General features: G+C 46.4%; 1 protein-coding gene across 1 annotated transcript in view; it reads left to right on the top strand.

Annotated features, from left to right (window-relative positions):
- LOC112252843 (adhesion G protein-coupled receptor A3) overlaps nucleotides 1-20543 on the top strand; it is a 238400-nt gene extending 217857 nt beyond the window's left edge. Inside the window, exons 15-18 of the mRNA XM_042323487.1 lie at nucleotides 11384-11510; nucleotides 15753-15876; nucleotides 20062-20207; nucleotides 20361-20543. Coding sequence (XP_042179421.1) covers nucleotides 11384-11510; nucleotides 15753-15817 — 192 coding nt within the window. The 3' untranslated portion in view covers nucleotides 15818-15876; nucleotides 20062-20207; nucleotides 20361-20543. The remainder of the gene's footprint in view (nucleotides 1-11383; nucleotides 11511-15752; nucleotides 15877-20061; nucleotides 20208-20360) is intronic.
- The last annotated feature ends 249 nt before the right edge of the window (nucleotides 20544-20792 follow it).

Below are 20792 nucleotides of genomic sequence, written 5' to 3'. Positions count from 1 at the left end.
TTATTCTTTGTTGGGCACTTTAGAAGAAAATTGCAGTTTTGTGTACAGTGTATCAACCAGTGAGGGAGGAGATTGATGTTGTCCATATTCTCTCTAAGTGTTGAGCAACATGTGGTCTCAGAAGGCGTAAGGAACATGTGTGCGTGTGCGCGCGCGTGCGTGTGTGTGTGTGTGCAGAGAGCATACAGAGATAGCTCCATTGAGACTGCTGTGTAGTAAAGAGGGGATGAGTCACCCTCCTCTCACTCTCAGCCCCAGACAGCGCCCACCAGACAGCTCTCCACCGGGCAGGCCACCATGTGAATGTGGCAATAGATTATCCTCTTAGAAAAGCACTGCATTTTTCAAGTATAGATGTTATCATATTTTGACAAGGTATTCAACAGGTAATGTGGCTTCTATGTATGTAGGTTGAGAGACAAGCTTGGTTAGTGAAATGGGGAAGTCATCTTATTTCGTCATTCAGACGTGGTTCAGGTTGTTTCATTTGTTCATTTAGGTAAGGAACTCTCAGCCTACAGCCATTCCTTCAACATCCTTTAGTTGTAATCATGGTTGAGTAACTTTGTGTAATGCTGAACCGTGAGTGGGCTCTGCCGCAGACACGCACGCACACACACACACACACACGCACAAACACACAGAGGCCAAGGTCACTCCACAGAGCACTTAGTATAGGTCACTTAAGCTCATAGCTTCAAGTCTATTAAGAAAAGAGACTGCACTAACTAGAGTGGTACAGTATACACCAAGTGTACAAAACATTCCTAATACCTTCCTAAGATTGAGTTGCGCCCCCTTTTGCCCTCAGAACCGCCTCAATTCGTCGGGGCATGGACTTTACAAGGTGTCAAAAGGCATTCCACAGGTTTGCTGCCCCATGTTGACTGCCTACATTTGTGTCAAGTTGGCTGGATGTCCTTAAGGTGGTGGACCGTTCTTGATGCACACGGGAAACTATTGAGCGTGAAAAACCCAGCAGCGTTGCAGTTCTTGACACACTCAAACCGGTGCGCCTGGCACCGACTGCCATACCCCGTTCAAAGGCACTTAAATATTTGAATATCACCCTCTGAATGGCACACACACGATCCTTCTTTAACCTGTCTCCTCCCCTTCATCTACGCTGAATGAAGTGGATTTAAGTGACACCAATAAGGGATCATAGCTTTCACCCGGATTCACCTGGTCAGTCTTATGTCTCAGAGTTGTTCGTAATGTTTTGTACACGCAGCGTAATTCAGATACACAGCAAATGTTACTTATTTTTAATCTTAGGCAGAGGAAGAGACTCTGGGGACATGATGTTAACCGTATCCTTTGATGTGTAAGTAGAGGAATCAAGCACAAATTATACACAGGACCCTTAAATAACGATGTCTGGAGGGACGTTTCACTGTATTCCAAATGAGATACATCATCTAATAATGGTCCATAATATGATGTTTGATTGAACTGGATTTCATTACACAAACAACAGTGTGCTTTATGTGCATGTCTCTGTCAACAGCTTGATCCTAATAGGTCTTATTCCGTCTCCGCGGTTATAAGAGCATTCGGCTCACAACCACCAGTGAAACGTTGTAGAAACAAATGTTGCATGATGGGTTTTCGGGATCATCGCCTGTCAGTCACCGTTCACTGTTAGTCCACGCCGGTTGTTTATGAAGCATGTGACAAATAAAATGTGATTTGTCCAGGGAGGGAGTTTGATCGGCCTGCTCCCCTGGGTGTTATTGGGTGGTTGTAGATGGGTTTGATTTGCACACTTTCCAGTTCCGTTCCAGAACGGCTGCTCAGGGATGATAAAGAATGGTGCTGGATGGAGCCGGGAGCCCTTCGGCCAGTCCGCCAAGGGACGTTAATGTGTATGTGTTCCTGTGAGTCTCTGTATCGTTGTCGTATGCATGTGCGGGGGGAGAGAACAAGGGAGAGATAATTGAGCGCATGCGCTTCAGTTTGACCATAATCCTTAAAATCCTCATGAAAATAAATATTGGTATGCAGACACCATTTTAGCACAGCACCTCCCAGACCCCACTGACTCCATGATCTCTCAATGTTCAAGTGTAACTGGGATCTTTTGAGATTATTGGATTGGATTGGGCCGGGTTTAATTAACACGAGTAATCTGATTTTCGGGGATGGTGGGGGAGAGCGCGTGTCGTGTGGATTAAATGTGTAGGGACAACACAGACACGGGATAAAGAGGCTGTTTGGCTGCAGAGGGGAAAGGGACAACAGAGCGTGCTTAGACGGAACATGGTGGCTAATCCAGAATAGGTTTAGCCGGCCTGGGCACGGTATACTGTGGCTCAGTCTGTGGTGATTTGTGCTGTCAGGGCCAGGACAGGGGCCCCGCTAAACACACTAATAATGTCCACACAGGCAGCCAGGCAACACTCACTGATGTAATACGTTAGTAATAATGATAATAATAGCTGTGAGTGGTCTGGATGGAAGAATCCTATTGGAAACTGGCTGGCTGCTGTTCTTATCTGACGCTGGGAGTAGCGCTGGGTTGGGAAGAATACGTGAGGAATGGGAATTGTTCAGAGCCTGGTGCTACAAGGTATTGCAAGGAGACCTCACTCAGTATCACTGCTATATGAACAATTAGGGATATGCTGTATTTTTTGTTCCCCCTACAGGCAAACTATGATGGTTATGGATATTGCATTATGTGTCTGTTAAGCAACTACACTCTTAGGAAAAAAAGAGAGAAGGCTTTCAAAAGGGTTTTTCGGCTGTCTCCATAGGAGAACCCTTTTTGGTTCAAGGTAGAACCCTTTTTGGTTGAGGTAGAACCCTTTTGGTTCCATGTAGAACTCTGTAGAAAGGGTTCTACGTGGAACCAAAAAGGGTTCTTCAAAAGGTTATCCTATGGGGTCAGCCGACTATCTATCTGAGGTTTTTCTAAGAGTGTCGAGACAACACCAGCGATGATAATGATAAAAGGATGTTTTGCGATTGGGAGAATATGCAGATCTTTTTCTCCATTTCCTGGGACGTTGATTTTCGACCAATGGGATCATTCGGTTGTGAGATCAAGTTGATGCGCCAGTATTTGGCACCAATCACCCTGCAGTCTTTGTTCAACTGTCCACTGTATGAGAGGTCTGTCTCTCCCTGCATCTTCCCAGGAGTTTTAACACTGGGACTGGCAACGCTGAGAACTATTTGTTCAAAGCAGGCAGTCATGCACCCTGCAGTGTGATTCACAATTTTTCTCGGTCTGGTGAAAGTGACATCTCCCTCCTCCCCCACTCCTCCTCCATCTTGCCCTTCTTCTTTGCTTCTAACCCTCCATACATTGCACCCTTTTCATCTCCTCTCTTCCACCTCTCCATGCTCTTTTCTCTTCTCTTCATCCCCCCCCACCTTCCCTTTCCTACCCTCCCCTTTCCCCACCTCTCCTCTGAGCCCCTTCCTACCGTTTGACCCGAGCCAGTCGGATGACTGTTAGTGTTCCTCCAATCACCTCACCCCACAGCAGTAAATCCAGTCCTCGGCAGCCCCGTGAGCTAAAGTCCCCTCCTGCAGCGCCATTTCTCAGATACTAGGACTGCTCCTGGAGTTATGGGGATACTCTCAGCAGGCTATATTTAGTTGGGTATATATGGATTTTTACTTAGCAGGAGGATCCTTGAATCCAATATGAGGGCATTCGATGAGTAGTTTTGATTGGTTCAATCGGTCAAGTGGTAAATGGTTGAATATGGTGTAAAGGCTCAGGGGCTAAGAGGCAGGAGCTACAGCAGTCTACAGCAGTTATCATTATAGCCTCAGTGATGATGATCTAGTGATGTCGATATGTCCCATGAGACACTTTGACCCCGGGAACTCGCCCTTCGCTGTGCTTTTAACCACTCTGGACAGATAAATAAAGGTCCTGTCATTTCAGAATGGTCATTTGCTATAGCTGAGAATTGTAGTTGTACTCGGCAATCAGCCCTCCCTCTCCTTTTGCCTCTCTTTTCCTTGCCCTCTCACGCTCTCTCCCCCTCCTTCCACAGACAAAGTCTCTATCTCGCTCTCTATTTCACCCTCATCCCCTCTCTCCCGCTTCCTCTCCAGCTTCCTCTCTCTCACTCGCTTTCTCTGCTATCCCCTCTGCCTCTTTCAGTTCGGGCTCCATTGAACTGCCTGGTGATGTTCTGCGTGGTCGTCTCTCCCTGTCACACTGTTACATATCTGTAAGAGATCCAGATCCGCCTCTGGCCATAGCCCTCTTACCCTCCAGCCCTGACTATTAGTGCTTGTCACACAGTACAGCAGGGTCACGGGCCCCCACAGGCCTCTAGCGGCCCCTACCGGTCCCTGTGTGAGCCTGTGGGTTAGCTGGTCAGGGGAAGTGGTGATAGAGAAGGACAGCTGTGTAGAATACACTCACGGCCATGAACACGGACGAGGCATCATAGAGACATGGAGCTACGGAGCCAACCCTGCTCACTCCCACACCAGGCCTCCGACGGTGCCTATTCAGTTCTGTGGCTGCGTTGATCACAGTGCAGCCAAATCAATGGCGCTAACTTTCATGTGTCTTGAAGTGGAGGGATGTGAAAACATTTGGTCCCAACCTCCTATTCACCTCGCTACTGGTTTCAACTGCCCTATGCCGTTTTACAAATGGTCACAGTGCAGCCAAATCCACGGAGCTCGGCTAGCGTTCTTATTTCTTGATGGATATGACGTGGAAGAACGTATGCTTACCCAACCCTGAAAGAGGAGCAAACTCATTCCCAGAGAATCATGTCCATAGTTGTCACGATGATGTGTGTGCTCTCAGTGTGACGTGACAGCATAGTAACGCTCCCATGTGAGGCCCTGTATAGGGCAATCTATGCTTCCAGATGTGTAGCACAGATGCAGCGTGATGTTGAAGTTTTCCTAATGAGCGTCTGCTACTGTAGTAGTATGACATAGAGAGAGAGAGAGAGAGAGAGTTTTTTGAGTTTTAAATACTCTTTATTGGGTCTGGGGGCCCACCACACAATAAATACTCATACAAAACCACAGTTACACATCAATTAAAAACACAACTCCAATTCCTCCTCCACAGTAACTACACACAACAGCCTCTGTATATACTCAAAAACAGATCGATATTGTTGACAAGTTTGTAATAGGCAAACTCAAATCTTAGTCTCGCTGCCAACATTCCCTCCAGCATTCCCACCACATCCACAGACCCCTGTCCCCGAATGCTGTTCTTTCGGGTCTTCCATATCACTAATTTTGCTGCCCCTAACACAAAATTAAGCAACACAACTACACCCTTTTGACTGAACCTGTACTTTGGCCCAAATATATACAGTTGGGAAGAGAAAACCTCTCCCAACGTTGAGAACCAATCAGTGATCAGTTCAATCATCCCAACCAACCTGGGACACAATAAAAACAGATGTGCCAGAGATTCAGACTCAGCACAGAATGGACACCCCTCCCCAACAGTAGGATTCAGGTGTACCAGATGCATATTGGTGGCTATAGCTCCATGTATTATCCTCCATTGGAGGTCAGCTGTCCTCTTATCAATAGGCAGTTTATATAATGATCGCCAACAGCCTTTTGGAGAGGCACCTGGACCAAGCACATCCTCCCACCTCGTCGATTTTACCCCTTCCAGGGAAGAGGCATGGGACACCTTTACACATATTCTGTACATGGCCTTCTTTCCCACCTCCTTGAACTCCCCCAGCTCCGGGGTATCGAAGGAAAGCAGCGTCCCCACGTCCTCTTCAATGGCCCCCAACGCAGCACTAACAATCAGTGCAGGGAACACATAATCCAGACCCTCCTTCCACCGATCAGAATTGGAAGTGTCAGTCACATACTGCAGATGAAGCACTGGCAAGGAATCGCAGACCTCATCGACGACCTTCCTCAGTAGGCGAGATGATCGGATCCCCGCTCTTCTCCCAGCTCCTCCAATCTGCTCCTGCTCTGCATCAGATGACCCAGCTTGGTACACCCCACGCCTAACAGGCATGAACGTAGGCTAGCTGAACCCAGAACACGGGACTGGATGGCAGTGTTGTGAAAAGAGGCTCTTCAAAAAGCCACATCCCTGGTGGCGTGCAGGCCTTACGGGACTTGACAAAGACTCTCCAAGCCTGCATAACAGACTCATAAAATGGAGTCAGGCCAGTCAAATCACCCCCCTCCAGCTTTAAGAGGAAAAGATGCTTGTCGAAGCCCTAACAGCCCGCTCTCCTCATCAATATGTAGGCTGTTTCGACCCAGCTAGAACAGTCTCTGTACAACAATCTCTGGGCTGCTTGGAGCCTGAAAGCCGTGATCCTAGAGGAAATGTCCACCAGGCCTTGCCCACCCTCATGCAGTGGCAGGTACAGGGCTGCAGCTTTAATCCAGTGTTGCCCAGACCAGAAGAAATTGACAAGGGTCCTCTGAACCTCTTGTATCAGACCCTTTGGTGGCTGTAAAATCATTAGTCTGTGCCACAGGGTAGAAGCAGCAAGATTATTAGCTACCAGGACCCGTCCCCTATAAGACAGCTGGGGCAACACCCATTTCCACCTTGACAGTCTGGCACACACTTTCTCCACTACACCCTCCTAGTTCTTTTTTTGAAAGACATCGGAGCCTAGAAAAACCCCCAAAGTCTTCATTCCATCTCTGCCCCACTGAAGCCCCCCTGATAACCGTGGAGTAGACCCCATCTGAAGCTGACCTGCCCACAGCGCTTCACTCTTTCCCCAATTGACTTTAGCTGAGGAGGCCCCGTCATACACCTTTAAGGCATTTTAGAGAACCTTAACATCCTCAACCCCTGTAATAAAAACTATCACGTCATCTGCATACGCAGACAGTGCTATCGTGGGACCCTTCGTTACACCTGGCACAAAGAAACCAGTAAGCTTCGCTCTTAAAAAACAAAGCATTGGTTCAATCGCCAGACTATATAACTGCCCTGAAATTGGGCATCCCTGCCTGATGCCCCTTTCGACAGGGATGGGGCAACTTAAACCACCACCCACCTTCACCATACACGAGGCTCCAGCATACAGTAAATTCACCCAAGACAGAAAAACATCCCCAAACCCAAAGGCTTTCATTATTTTAAACAAGTACTGGTGGTCCACACGATCAAAAGCCTTCTCCTGATCCAACGAAAGTAAACCCACATTTACATCAGACAGTTTACAAATGTCTAAAACATCTCTTATCAGAAACAAGTTGTCAACAATAGAGCAATCAGGTACACAGTAGGACAGGTCCTTGTGGATCAACAACCCCAGATACTCTTTCAACCTGTTTGAGAGACATTTAGAAACAATTTTATATTCTGCGCACAGCAAAGCAACAGGTCTCCAATTTTTTATGAGAGCCAAATCCCCCTTTTTTGGGAACAGTGAAAGCACTGCACATTGACAGGATACAGGAAGAGAACCCTCATGAAAAGATTCACACATCACTTCATAAAAGTCCTCCCCAATAGACCCCCAAAAGTGCTTATAAAACTCAGATGGTAAACCATCGATGCCAGGGGCTCGGCCTGTTGAGAGCTGCATAACTGCTGTGGACAGCTCCTGCAGTGTAATGTCAGCGTCCAATGCGACTCTCTGCTCAGGTCCCAATTTAGGAAGACCATGTAACAACTGTTCAGTACACATAGAGTCACAATCCTCCGCCTTATAAAGGGACGAGTAGAAATCCACGGCATGTTGACGCATTTCAATATCATTCGTGGTCACCTTCCCATCAGGGAGACGAAGGCAGACCATCTGTTTACGTTGAAATGTCGACTGTCCTAGGTTAAAAAAAAAAAAGCACTAGGAGCATCCATATCCTTGAGGGAAGCAAAACGAGACCTAATCAAGGCACCCTTCACTCTTTCATGCAGAAACGACCTCAGTTCATGTCTCTTGTCCTGTAAGTTCATGACTAGTCCAGGGTCATTCTGAGTGAGCAGCTTCAATTCAATAGATTTGATGTCCTGTTCAAGGGCCTTGATAGTCTCTTTAAATTCAGTTTGAGACAGAGCAGTATACTGTTGACAAAAAACTCGTATTTGGGCCTTCCCAACCTCCCACCATTGTCTCAAGGACTCAAAATTCCCTTTTATACCCCTCCATTTTTCCCAAAACAACAAAAACCTGTCACAAAACATGACATCATGTAACAATTTAACATTAAAATACCAGTAAGGTGATGACCTTCGTGGACAGGACAAGTGAATATCAACAGTAACCATGTGATGATCAGAAAACCCACAGGAGTAATGGCACTTTCCAACCCTACTACAGTATTGCTCAGATACATACAACCTGTCTAACCGTGCTGCACTGACACGACCTTCATTAATTTTTAGCCATGTGTACTGCCTAACTTTGGCATTCCTTACTCTCCACACATCAGAAAGCTCAAACTCAGTTAATAGGCCAGACAGGCAAGTGGCTGACCGCAGGTGAGGTTCTTCAGCGGTGCGATCAACAGTAAAATCCACTGTACAGTTCCAGTCACCCCCTAAAACCATACACCCCTCTTGGTCACACTGTCTTAACGTTTCCTTTAGGTGATCAAATACAGCAATACGCTCTGTACCCTCATTAGGAGCATAAACATTCAAAAAAACAAACAAAAACCCGATAACATCCACCTTGACCAATAAAACCCGACCCTTGACAATCTCTGTTGTAGATACCACAGTCACCCCTAAGCCTGAGGAAAACAATATTGCCACCCCAGCACTGAAATTAGTACCATGACTGAGTACATGCTGCCCCTCCCACCACATACCCCAGTCAACCTCATTTTCCTCATCGCTATGTGTCTCCTGTAGGAAAACTACATTAAGCCTTTTCTGTTTTATTACTTCTAATACCCAAGCCCTCTTATTCCTGTCCCTTCCCCCATTCATATTGAGAGAACCTACCCTTAGTACCTCCATGTAGAAAAGAGAAAAGAAAAGCAGAAGAAACCACAGAGAAACCAACGAGAAAAAAGACACCCTATGAAGCATGATCATCATCATTATTTTTTTTTCTTCTCTTAACCTGAACACGTTTCCCACCACCTTTTGCTGCTGCAACAGCAGTAATAAATTTCCTCAAGCGAAACCGCTTCTTCTCACTCAGCTGGTCTAACCCCACCGTCTTCTGTAACATCACAGCTGACCTCACAAACTTATCAACATCAAAATAATCTGCCAATTTGACAGATTTCCCAAAAGTCTGATCCAGAAACTAATTTACCTCCTCTAGATCATAAACTGAGTCCTCACCAGCAGCTGTCATATCTAAAGAGATATCCATATCCTTCTCTTGATCCTCCTCAGCTGAGAACACAGACAACTGACTCCCCTCTACCACATCCCTTTCAACACTCCCCACTTGCACCTCATCACTCGTACCAGGCATCTCCTCCACTATCTGGGAGACTAGCCCCACCTGAACATCACTACTCATAGTGGGCATCTTCTCCACTAACTGAGAGCCTAGCTCCACATGAACCCCAGCACTCGTAGTGGGCATCTCCTCCACTACCTGGGAGCTTAGCTCCACATGAAAACCCTCCTGTACCTCATTACTCGTAGTGGGCATCTCCTCCACTACCTGGGAGCCTAGCTCCACATGAAAACCCCCTGTACCTCATTACTCGTAGTGGGCAACTCCTCCACTACCTGGGAGCCTAGCTCTACATGAACCCCAGCACTCGTAGTGGGCATCTCCTCCACTCCCTGGGAGCCTAGCTCCACATGAACCCCCTCCTTTACCCCAGCACTCATACTGGGCACCTGCTCAACAGTCTGAGGAACTGGCTCTTCAGATACATCCTTACCTTCTATAACAATACTTTTCTGTAGCATAACATTTCCTTCTAATACAAGTTGCAACCCCGTGCCCTCAACACGGATCACTTGTTCCTCAGCAACAGGTGCTTGTGGCTGCTCTACCGCTGTCAGCTCACCTCTCCCTACATCAGCGGGCCCAGGCGTTACGATGACCACCTGTGCCCCTCTCTCTGCCTTCTCCCTTTTCGGGCAAGCATTTCGCTTATGACCAACATCCCCACACTCAAAACACCGTTGACTACCCGTACTAGCATAAGCCATATACAATCTATTGTCATACTTGATTTTAAACGATAACTCTAAAGTCTGCTCCGGTGAGTCCAAAAACATAAACACCTGTCGCCGAAATGACATTACCTGTTTCAACGCCGGGTGTTTGCAACCCAACGGGACAACCTTAATTGAACTGGCGAACTTCCCAAAGCGCAATAACTCGCGCACCAATAGCTCATTAGGAATAAACGGTGGTACATTTGAAATCGTTACCCTTGTTGACGGAGAAAAAAGCGGCGTAACTTGAATAAACATTCCTTTAAGAAGTACACCATGCTCAACCATCTGATCAACTAGACACTCTTCTTTAAGAAATACCACCACAGCTTTATTCATCCGGGATGCATACGCAATATTCTCATAGCCTACCTTCTCTCCTACGGCGACCAGAAACTCCTCCACCGTGACAGCAGCTTCAGTAACACACCTAAAGCCATGCCGAAGTGACAGGGACGGCATCCCCATTCGGGCTGCCATCCCCGCCAAAATCAGGGTCATTTCGATACGAAAAACAAAATACTTAATTCTACCACAACAAAAATAAGAACCTTAATCATGCATCAACAAAAACAATGCCACCAAGAAATAGCAAACCGAAAGAAAGTTGTGAATATCTAACTCTCCACAACACACGCACTCCTTCACTCAAAAAATTCCCAGCATGCACCAATCACTCCCAGCATGCAGAGAGAGAGAGAGAGAGAGAGAGAGAGAGAGAGAGAGAGAGAGAGAGAGAGAGAGAGAGAGAGAGAGAGAGAGAGAGAGAGAGAGAGAGAGAGAGAGAGAGAGAGAGAGAGAGATGCTGATTCTCGGGGAGCGAAATTCGGAGAATGGTTTGCACGACATAACGTTTTTGTTGTTGTTGTGGACCATTGTTCATGTGGTAATGAGCATTGTGCGCCTGTGTTTTGTTTTCGGTTGCCCAGATACAGCATACACATGAGGTCCACTTCGTTTTCTTTGCGCTTAGACTGTCACATTCAGTACATTGTTTGTTTTTCAGAATAGTATGTGAAATACGATACCATATGTCGTGTCTGACCCTGGTCTCTTTCTCTCTTCACCCCCCCCCCCTCTCTCTCTGCCCACCTCCACCACTCTCTCCCCCCCCACTGTCTCGTTGTCTCTCTTCTCCATGTCCATTTCTCTCTCAATTCAAAGCATTGAGTACAATTGCAAAATCTTATATACTTATGTCTCTCTCTCTCTCTCTCTCTCTCTCTCTCTCTCTCTCTCTCTCTCTCTCTCTCTCTCTCTCTCTCTCTCTCTCTCTCTCTCTCTCTTTCTCTATAGGATCTGAAGAAGGTGCTTTCTTTCCCCCGTACCCTGGGGAGTTTCTGCACCCGGTCGTGTATGCCTGCACGGCCGTTATGTTACTCTGCCTCTTCGCCTCCATCATCACCTATATCGTGCACCACAGGTAAAAACCCTTGTGTGTGGGGGGGGGCAGGGGATATGTGTCTGTCTGCGTGCATGTGTACAGTATGTGTGTGTCTGTTTGTTTAGTTCTGTGTTGAAAGGATTTGAAGTGAGTTCTCATCTTCAGTTAACTAACCACGCTTGGTGAAAACACACACACATCCAGGTCATGTATCCATCACAACACACCGCCTCTCCTTTTTGGGATTTTTCCTTTCTTCATTTTCCTCCGTCATGCTCCTGGGTTGTGAGTCAGCCGCTGTGGGCCTGACTCAGACACCTGAACTGGAGGATTGATGTGTGCGCGCCGTGTGTGTCTCAGTGCGGTTTAGAGGGATGTGTGCGCGTGCGTGAGTCAAACTACCCCTACTCCATAATGGCCAGACCACCTCGGTCACCTCTCTCCGTATGGTCTTTGAATCCCTGAGGGCTGTGCTATATGTCCGTTCGTCTAGTCGTCCTCTACTGATGATCCAGTGTGGTCTCCAGGCAACCATGGATAGCTTGTTATTTGTTCGGGCCTCATTTTCCCTTTCGAGTCTTTGTTAGTCACTCACGAGCAATGGAGTAAGCGACCGAATGTGACAAGCATTCATTCCTTCTATACCTCCACTGTGCTGAGAATAAAAGACCAAAAAGAAAGTTGTTCCGTGTCTCTGAAACGACAGATGAAATAAACGAGACCTTTTTGATACTGCCGTTGGTTCTGATGGGAAGTAGATAGGTGTAATGGGTCGCAAAAGATCTATGGGCAAATGTAAGTTTGGCATCATTATGAGGCCACTCTGTGAAAGAGAGGGAAAGGAGATATTGACAAAATGGAGGGCTATAGACGGATTGGTTGTTCAGAAACGAAACCGATGTGTGCGCAACTATGTGGCGACAGACGGGGTTGGCTTATGCTGTTGGCAACATGTAAACTACATTCCGTCTCCAATGTTTAGCAAAAACATAAACACATTTGTACAATGAGCACTCGTTGTCTCTCAAATACATTGTTACAGTTGTTGGTTAACTAGTCATATTAGCATTGACATAAAATCAGTCAAAACACCTCAAAACAAGATGGTATTGGTATTAAGAACAAGATTAAACGAACCACTTAACAATTCCCCACATTGGCAGCTTCTTGTCATTGTTGGTAGCTATCTGTGCGCGTCGTTTTCATGACGTTGTCACATAACCCCATCTACAAGGGTAGATGGACGACGAAGAAAGGTAACTGCAGTCTGGGAGGAGTGATGTCGTCGTCGGCGCCACGACTGTGGTCGGGAGACACCCTGTTCTCAGAGGGAACGAGCCATCGTATCACAGCTGCAGCAGGAGTACAACGCTACAACATCTCGCCTCCCTCCATGTCCAAAGGCATAACAACATAGCCAAGCCGTGTCTTCCTTACTGTAGAAATGCTCTAAGGGCGACATTCTGAATTGAGATCCATGCACACCAGTCTCCCATTGATGTCAGTGAACGATTTATGCGAACGTCTTGAGTTGTGAACGCAGGTCTCAAATCAGAAAAATGTCCTAAATGTGTAGAAATAACTTCACTGACTGTCATAACGTTAGTCTTCCAAGCAAGGGGAGTGTGTAGTTAGTGTATTCCAAGCAAGGGGAGTGTGTAGTTAGTGTATTCCAAGCAAGGGGAGTGTGTAGTTAGTGTATTCCAAGCAAGGGGAGTGTGTAGTTAGTGTATTCCGAGCAAGGGGAGTGTGTAGTTAGTGTAGCACCACTGAATAGTTCAGCTGGTGAGCTAACACAAGTGCTAATTCCACAGGGGCGAAGTTCACCCTTCGGGAACGTTCCCTCCCCTTGGCCAGGAGAACAAGTAAGGGGTCAGTTTTGCCACACGTGTACTGTAGAGGTCATTTCAGTGCTTCACTGACTCCTATAAGGTTAGTGTATTTCAAACAAAGGGAGTGTGTATTGACTGAATAGTGACGCTGGTGAGCCTATTATCAAGGGTTTATTCCATTTGGACTCCCAAGTTCACCCTGGAGAATATCCCCTCGGGCCAAGGAGAACAAGTGAGAGGTCAGTTTAGCCACATGCTCTCCCAGGGGAACGAGGAAGTGGAGGGGTTCCAGGTGAATGCACTTGACCCAATAAGAGCCCATAGCCAAGCCCATGACAAGCACTGGGAGGCAGGCAGAGGCTGCAGTGATTTATGGCCATCTCCTGGAGCCTCCTTGGTTGTAGTTTAGCACCTAAAAAGAAGCTCTTCCTCCCCTCTTTGGCACATAACACTGCACACTAACTCAGACATGCCTCACAGAATACTGCTGCTCTCTCTCTCCATCTCCCTCTCTCTCTGTCTGTATGTCTCTCTCATTATCACTTGTTTTCACTAATTCTCTCTCCGGTCTCTCTCTCTCTGGTCTCTGGTCTCCCTCTTCCTGTGGTCTCTCTTACTCTCTTTCAGTCTTGCACTCTCTCTCTCTCTCTTTCTCTGGACAGAGGTTGCTTTCCTATACATGTCTTCCCCCTGGTGTATAATGGCACTGGTGAAAATGATGAGGATAATGCTGATTTAGGATACTGGATAGATAGATTATTTGACCTGGATGCTGCATCCGGATTGGCTAACCCACATATTCTTAGTGTTTTTTCCAACAGCTGGACACAGAGTGGCAATATAGGTTAAGTGCCATGCCTAAGGGTCTCTCTCTCTCTCTCTCTTTCTTCAGAATGGCATGGCTCCCAAAGGTTTTACATTTATCTTCGGTAATACTAATTACCCCCCTCAAAGACATTCTTTGAAAAAGTATACTTGGTCATAACAGACTTTATATGGGCAAATAAAAGGAAGGTTCTACAACTTTGTGAGTTTGAGGGTGGGTTTAACCTTATATCGACTCACCACCCAAATCAAATCAAATCACATTTTCAAATCAAATCGAATTTTATTGGTCCCATACACATATTTAACAGATGTTGTTGCGGGTGAAGTGAAATGCTTGTGATCCTAGCTCCACCAGTGCAGTAGTATCTAAAAACGATTCACAACAATACGCACAAATCTAGAAATATATAAATATTAGATCGAGCAATGTCAGAGTGGCATTGACTAAAATACAGTAGAATAGAATACAGTATATACATATGGGATGAGTAAAGCAGTACGTAAACATGATTAAAGTGACTAGTGTTCCATCATGGGCTTTTAACTTACGAGATATAGCTAAATGCCGTAAAGAGAAACAATGGGTACACATTTAAGCTGCACGTGCTCATCCCCAGAAACTGTCTACGTGTCTATTTTCAAAGGATAAAGTTAAAAACATTATAAAAAAATATGGAAGACATCGAAACGTATTCTACAAGAACCAATTATCACTCCCTTAAAACACAAACCTATGAACAATACTCTGATATGTTTTCAGAATCCACCAATAAATTGGTCCACATGGAAAACTAAAGGCATAGATTACTTGGTAATAGGAAATAAACGTATTTCCATGACAGAATTTGAAAAAGCAGTTCTGGAGGTACCAATGTATATTTTCACATGCAACTTTGATATGAAGAAATGCCTATTTGAAATATTTTGGACATCAGAGCAATCGTAAGGAATTCCTATTTGAGTCAGAAAAGGACATCCATATGACAGGTAAGATACACGAAACCTTGCAGAGAGCCTATCCAACTGACAACTATTGGAACCAAGACTTAAAAAGAACTGATGTTGGCACACGGTGGAGGGAATGTTGGAACATAACTAACGTAACGTAACATAACTGCGGTGAACAAAAATGGACGATTAATCCCGTATAAAAGAATGTATAGGATGTATTACACAAGACTAAATTCCCCCAAAAATTGGACAGCAGAGTCATGTCTTAAGTGTAGAACTAACAATGACTCAATAATCCAGGCCTTCTGGGAATTTGAGGCCATGTGGCAGAGAGTGACTTTCACCTCATCCCATTATTTCTATTTTCTCATCCATCTGTTTTCTGTTCTTCCCTGTATATGATCTGAACGATGAATTCCGTGACATGGCTGTGCTTTAAAATCTGTGTATTAATTCAGGGGTATATGTACATTGCATTTCACCAGATTTTCACCTCATCCCCATATTTCTCATCCCCTTATATCCTAATAAATGACCTGCATGATTGAAGTGGGTATTTTGAAAACTCTAAAATGTTCAACATCCTCTCCATCAATCTGTAATCCATTCCCCTGATTCTCTGTGCTATTCATATTTATTTGACTGACTGTGTGGGTTTTTCTTTTGGCAGCACAATCCGCATCAGTCGGAAGGGATGGCACATGCTCCTCAACTTCTGTTTCCACACGGCTCTGACCTTCACTGTGTTTGCCGGAGGCATCAATCGAATCAAATACCCCATCATCTGTCAAGCAGTAAGTGCACTGCCTTTTCATTTCCGCCCTCTCAAAGCTCTCCGGTGGAAATGATTATGAATGTCTATTGAGGTGCTCTGAGTGCACAGTGCAGTACGTATATCCCCCGCCCCCCTCTCTCTCTCTCTCTCCCTACACAGTGTTCGACAGTACAGTACAGTCCATCCAGCTTAATTTGCCTACCCTACAGTAGATGAATGAATGCTTTATCTAGCTACCTGTCTTCCTGTGCGTTTCCTATTGACATATTGGCTGGCAGTACATATCCTGTGACGAAAGCCAGGTTGCCTGTCCCTCCAGGGGTTTCCCGACCCGGCCCCCAGGGGCTTTTTACCCGGCAGTTTGTTGTCCTAATGAGGGTGTTGTTTTGCCGTCGTCTCAAGGGGAGTAGGAGTATGGCTGCTGTTACTGATGTTGCCTACCGCTTGGCTCTCTCTTCCTCCGTAGGTGGCACCTCCGTCTCTTAGCCTGAGGCTTGTGAACGAGAATGAGAAAATACAGAGAGAGCGAGAGAAAGGGAAAGAGAAAGAGAGAGCGAGTGAGGGAGAGAGATACGTGGAGAGAGAGCGAGACACAGGCACCAGTAAGCGCTGCGGGACGTGGCTGGTTACGAGGCCTGTATGACGGTGTGGGTTAGCTAACGGGTCACAGGAGTGCTTTCTTTCCTGCTGGGAGCATTAACGCTTAGCTCTGAGATGTTAGAAAATAGAAGAGATCCGGGGAGATGTGTCAACGTGAGAGGATCCTGCCATACGTAGTGTTTTTAGGGCCGAGCCTGGAGGCAGCGAGGGGAAGGATAGCATTGGGGTGGCTAATTAGTGGTGCATGTCAAGACCTGAGGTGTATCCTGAGTCCTTACTTAAAGATAAAGCAGATGGTTGGAGACATCAGGTAAGAGAGGTTTCAGCTTTTGAATAGAGATGCTTACCTCTTAGTCAATCTTTGGCTTGACTGATACTTGTGCGAAAGGGTTATTATGGTTGTTGGGGAGTTTTGATTTCAGGGTTAGCGATAGACTCAATCGTGTCTTGACCAAATAAGGAGTAAGAAAACCAGACTCGGGTATGCATGCCCATTGTTGTTTTGGGGGAGATTGATAGGAAGACGTTACAAAGAATGGATGCTGGTTGATGTGGAGTTAAAACGTCAGCGTTTGCGATAGACTCAATCGTGTCTTGACAAAATAAGGAGTATGAAGACCAGGCACATGGCTACATTTTGAGAGATTGACGGCCAGATGACTCTGTAGGTTTTAACGAGAGTTTGATACATCCGTTTGAACACGCCATCTTGTCATCTGCGATCTCTCCTCAGCGTGTGGAGCATTTAGCCAGCTTTTCTCTCGTTCTACCTTTTCAGTTGCGGTTTCGAAGGCTTCAAACTCACCCTCTATTCTTTTCTGGTCAGAACCAAGTCCGTCAGTGAACCCGGGACCCCCGGGGCTGCTGCCTCGCCCTCCTGTCACCAACAGTTTAGACATCTTCTTGTTCTAAAACACAATGAGTCCACCTCAGTGTGGAGCCAAACACATCGATCACCGTAGCTCACTGTAGCTCATGGAAGCCAACAGTGCCTGGCATGCCTTGGCTGCCTGTCAGGAGGCTTGGCTCGGACAGAGAGACAGCTAGCTAGGCTAGGCGCCTCTGGTTCATGCCGCGCCCGTCAAGCAAGCGTCGACAACTACATTGTGTGACACAGTTCAGCCGGTGTCGCGGCATGAAACTCCACCCCCCTATCGACCCACCTGCTCCCCCGCTGCGTAATGGCACATGATTAAGGCCCAATTAGCATATTCCCCGTCAGATTTTTCCGTCCACATGGATGCATTGGCAACGTGTGCTCTGAGTGACATGCAGACATCTTGCCGAGATGCCACAGTTTGAGAGATGCCTGTAAAGCAAAGGACATCTTGTGTGGATATTACCCCTCTCCCAATGTCATTATCGCCGCAGGTGTGTTCTGCACAGTGTCTCCGGTGCTCCTTACCACTGGCTATTGATCTGATTGAATCACGTTGCCTAATGTTGAAGCACTGCATTTTTAATGGGTAACTCGGCACTGCTGTGGGATTATTTGGGCCCGGTTTGTCTCCCCTCCTCTCAATGGGTTTGAGGCTGTTCCCCTGTTCCCAGCAGTGGGGACAGTGTCTGGGATGATTACATGGCTGATTGCTAGAGGAGCTGGTAGTAAGGATATGTGTGATCACAAACACCTCTCCACCCTCCTCCGTCCCTCCACCCTCCACCCTGCCTGCAGATGGATCCCGCTCAGGCCCAGCATGGTGCCACCACCCCAGGGGAGCTGTTACACACCACCCCCTCTGACAGGCAAACTTCAAGGAGCTCTGGAACCGTCTCTGGCAGCCTCTCTCGGCACTTCAAGCACTCGCAAACCCCCTTCCTCTGCAAACCTCCCCCATCTCTCTCTCTCTCTCTCCCTCCACATCTCCTTCTCCTCTCTCGTTTCTTTCCTCCAACCCACTCCTCACTGTCACTTTGCATTCTCTAATGTTAGTGATCTCTTACTTATAAGCCACACTGCGACAGTAACACTGACCCTAACCCAGACTCACTCAATTATACTCCACACTGACAGACCCAATCATTCCTCTGTGATTCAAACATACCACACTTTCATACCACTCCTTGTGACAGTGACATACAATAGCTAAAGACTATACTACTGCAAAGTTATACTGGGTCACTCTCCCTCCCTCCCCTGACCATTCCACGCTGTGTGCATCGGTCTACTCTATGTGTGTGTGTGTGTGTGTGTGTGTGTGTGTGTGTGTGTGTGTGTGTGTGTGTGTGTGTGTGTGTGTGTGTGTGTGTGTGTGTGTGTGTCAGTGGAGGCTCCACATAGGGGGAAGGGGAGGACCATCCTACTCAGTGAATTTCATAAAAATAAATATAGTGAACCATTAAACGTACCTATTTATATATGATCTGAATGTTATCCAGTTATATATTCACATGTCACAAAATAACTGATTAAAACACATCATTTTGTGTGTGTGTGTGTGTGTGTGTGTGTGTGTGTGTGTGTGTGTGTGTGTACGAGAGATGGATTTGATCCCTTTTGAGTTTTCTGTAGCTGATATTCCTTGTCGTGAATGTGCTGTTCATATCTTCTTGAGGTCAAGGACTAGTTCAGTGTGTGGCAATACAACTCACCCCCTGAAGACCTTTTTACTTGGGTTCCATTCCATCCTACATCAGTGGTTGTTTGTCCAGTCAGCCAGCGTTCCTTTCAGTCCAAAGGATGTGGGTTATAGCTACACTCTTAGAAAAAAAAGGTGCTATCTAGAACCTAAAAGGGTTATTCAGCTGTCTCCATAGGAGAACCCTTTTTGGTTCCAGGTAGAACCCTTTTGGGTTGTATGTAGAACCCTTTTCACAGAGTGCAATCATTGATTGGTTGAATCACAGACCACCACCTACTCACTGGGAGGTTCTTCCACCGTTAACCAGTCTCAAGGTTATTTCAAATCAGTGTCATGTCTGACCCCCGTATGGTTCCTTCAGTCCCTGTAGAGTTGGTTAAGCCTAGCAGACTGGAGCGAGTTATTTGATTGGATGCCTCTTAGTTTTGGGCCCTCTGAGCGAACTGAGGAGTGTGTTTGTGGAAAGAGGACACAATGCATTTCTAATTCTCTTTCTTCTATTCTTGCTCTCTTTCTCCCTCCTAGCTGCTTTTGTGTCTCCTGTTAAAGCCTTAAAACAATGGCAGATTCCCATTCAAGCATAATTCAGGAATATTAGAACAAGAGAGGATGGGATGCAGTGTCTGTTTGCATTGTAGACGTGACTGACATTTATATTGTGGTTTATTGTTGACGGCTCAAGGTTACTGTCCTGAGTCCTCTGATGTTATTGATGGCGGATGTGGGTGCGTGCGTGTGTGTGCGTGTGTGTGCGCGTACATGTGCGCACGCGCTTGCGTGCACTAATGAACAGGTCACAGTCTTCCGCCCCCGCTGCAATTGATCTTTGGAGGAAAATGTTAGTGACGTTGTGAGTAGCGACTTTGACGACATGCTTGTTGTGTCTGGAAAATAACTCTGAGTCAACTGGGTGTGAAGAAGTGGACGTGAGAGGGACATGAAGAATGTGAAGACGAGAGCGGGACACCACGCGAAGATACATACAGCGAGTGACCCATGTCTGTCTGTGTCCCCTGGTGCAGGTTGGCATGGTGCTACACTACTCGTCCCTCTCCACCATGCTGTGGCTGGGTGTGATGGCCCGGAACATTTACAAGCAGGTGACCAAAAAGCCCCTGCAGCCCCAGGACGGTGACCCGTCTGCCAACACCAAACAGCCCATGCTAAAGTAAGAGCAATCCCCCCGCCCCTCTGTGTGTGTGTGTGCTCGTGAGTGTGTGCACACGTGAGTATGCATGCCTCCGTGTCTAATCGTGCATCTTCGTGTGTATTTGAATTGTATGTAGCTGATCGTGCTTGTTGTGAATCTTTTTTTTTGTAGGTCAAGGACTGGTTCAGTGCACAATTCTATGCTTTCTTATTTCATTTCTCTCCCTACTATACTGTATGCTTTGTGTGGCCTAGAGATGCTTGTCGGAATCTGTACACAATAGCATTGGCCGGCTCTCCTGCCAGTACTTATTAAATCCTCATTCTCACTAAATCCAAGCCCTGGTGTCCTGCTTCTCTGTTTTTATAGGCTGTGGATGTGTACCTTTCTGTCTTAACCTTTCTGTAATGTACTGTTTCTGAAACGCTGTCAGCTACAGAGAGAACGATCATTGGGCTTGTGGTTTAGTAGGTTACTTGAAAGAAAGGAATATTGTAAGCAAGTCACATTTGGTGGATTCTGTATAAACCTTAGTTGTGTGTGTCTGTTTTTTTTTCTTCTCTAAAAGCATGATTACCATGGGTTTCACTTGGGAGAGTTATC

The sequence above is a fragment of the Oncorhynchus tshawytscha genome, linkage group LG06 (assembly GCF_018296145.1).
Source record: "Oncorhynchus tshawytscha isolate Ot180627B linkage group LG06, Otsh_v2.0, whole genome shotgun sequence".
Lineage (NCBI taxonomy): Eukaryota > Metazoa > Chordata > Actinopteri > Salmoniformes > Salmonidae > Oncorhynchus > Oncorhynchus tshawytscha.
Note: the sequence above shows the minus strand (reverse complement) of the source record. Positions and strands in the feature narration are given on the sequence as shown.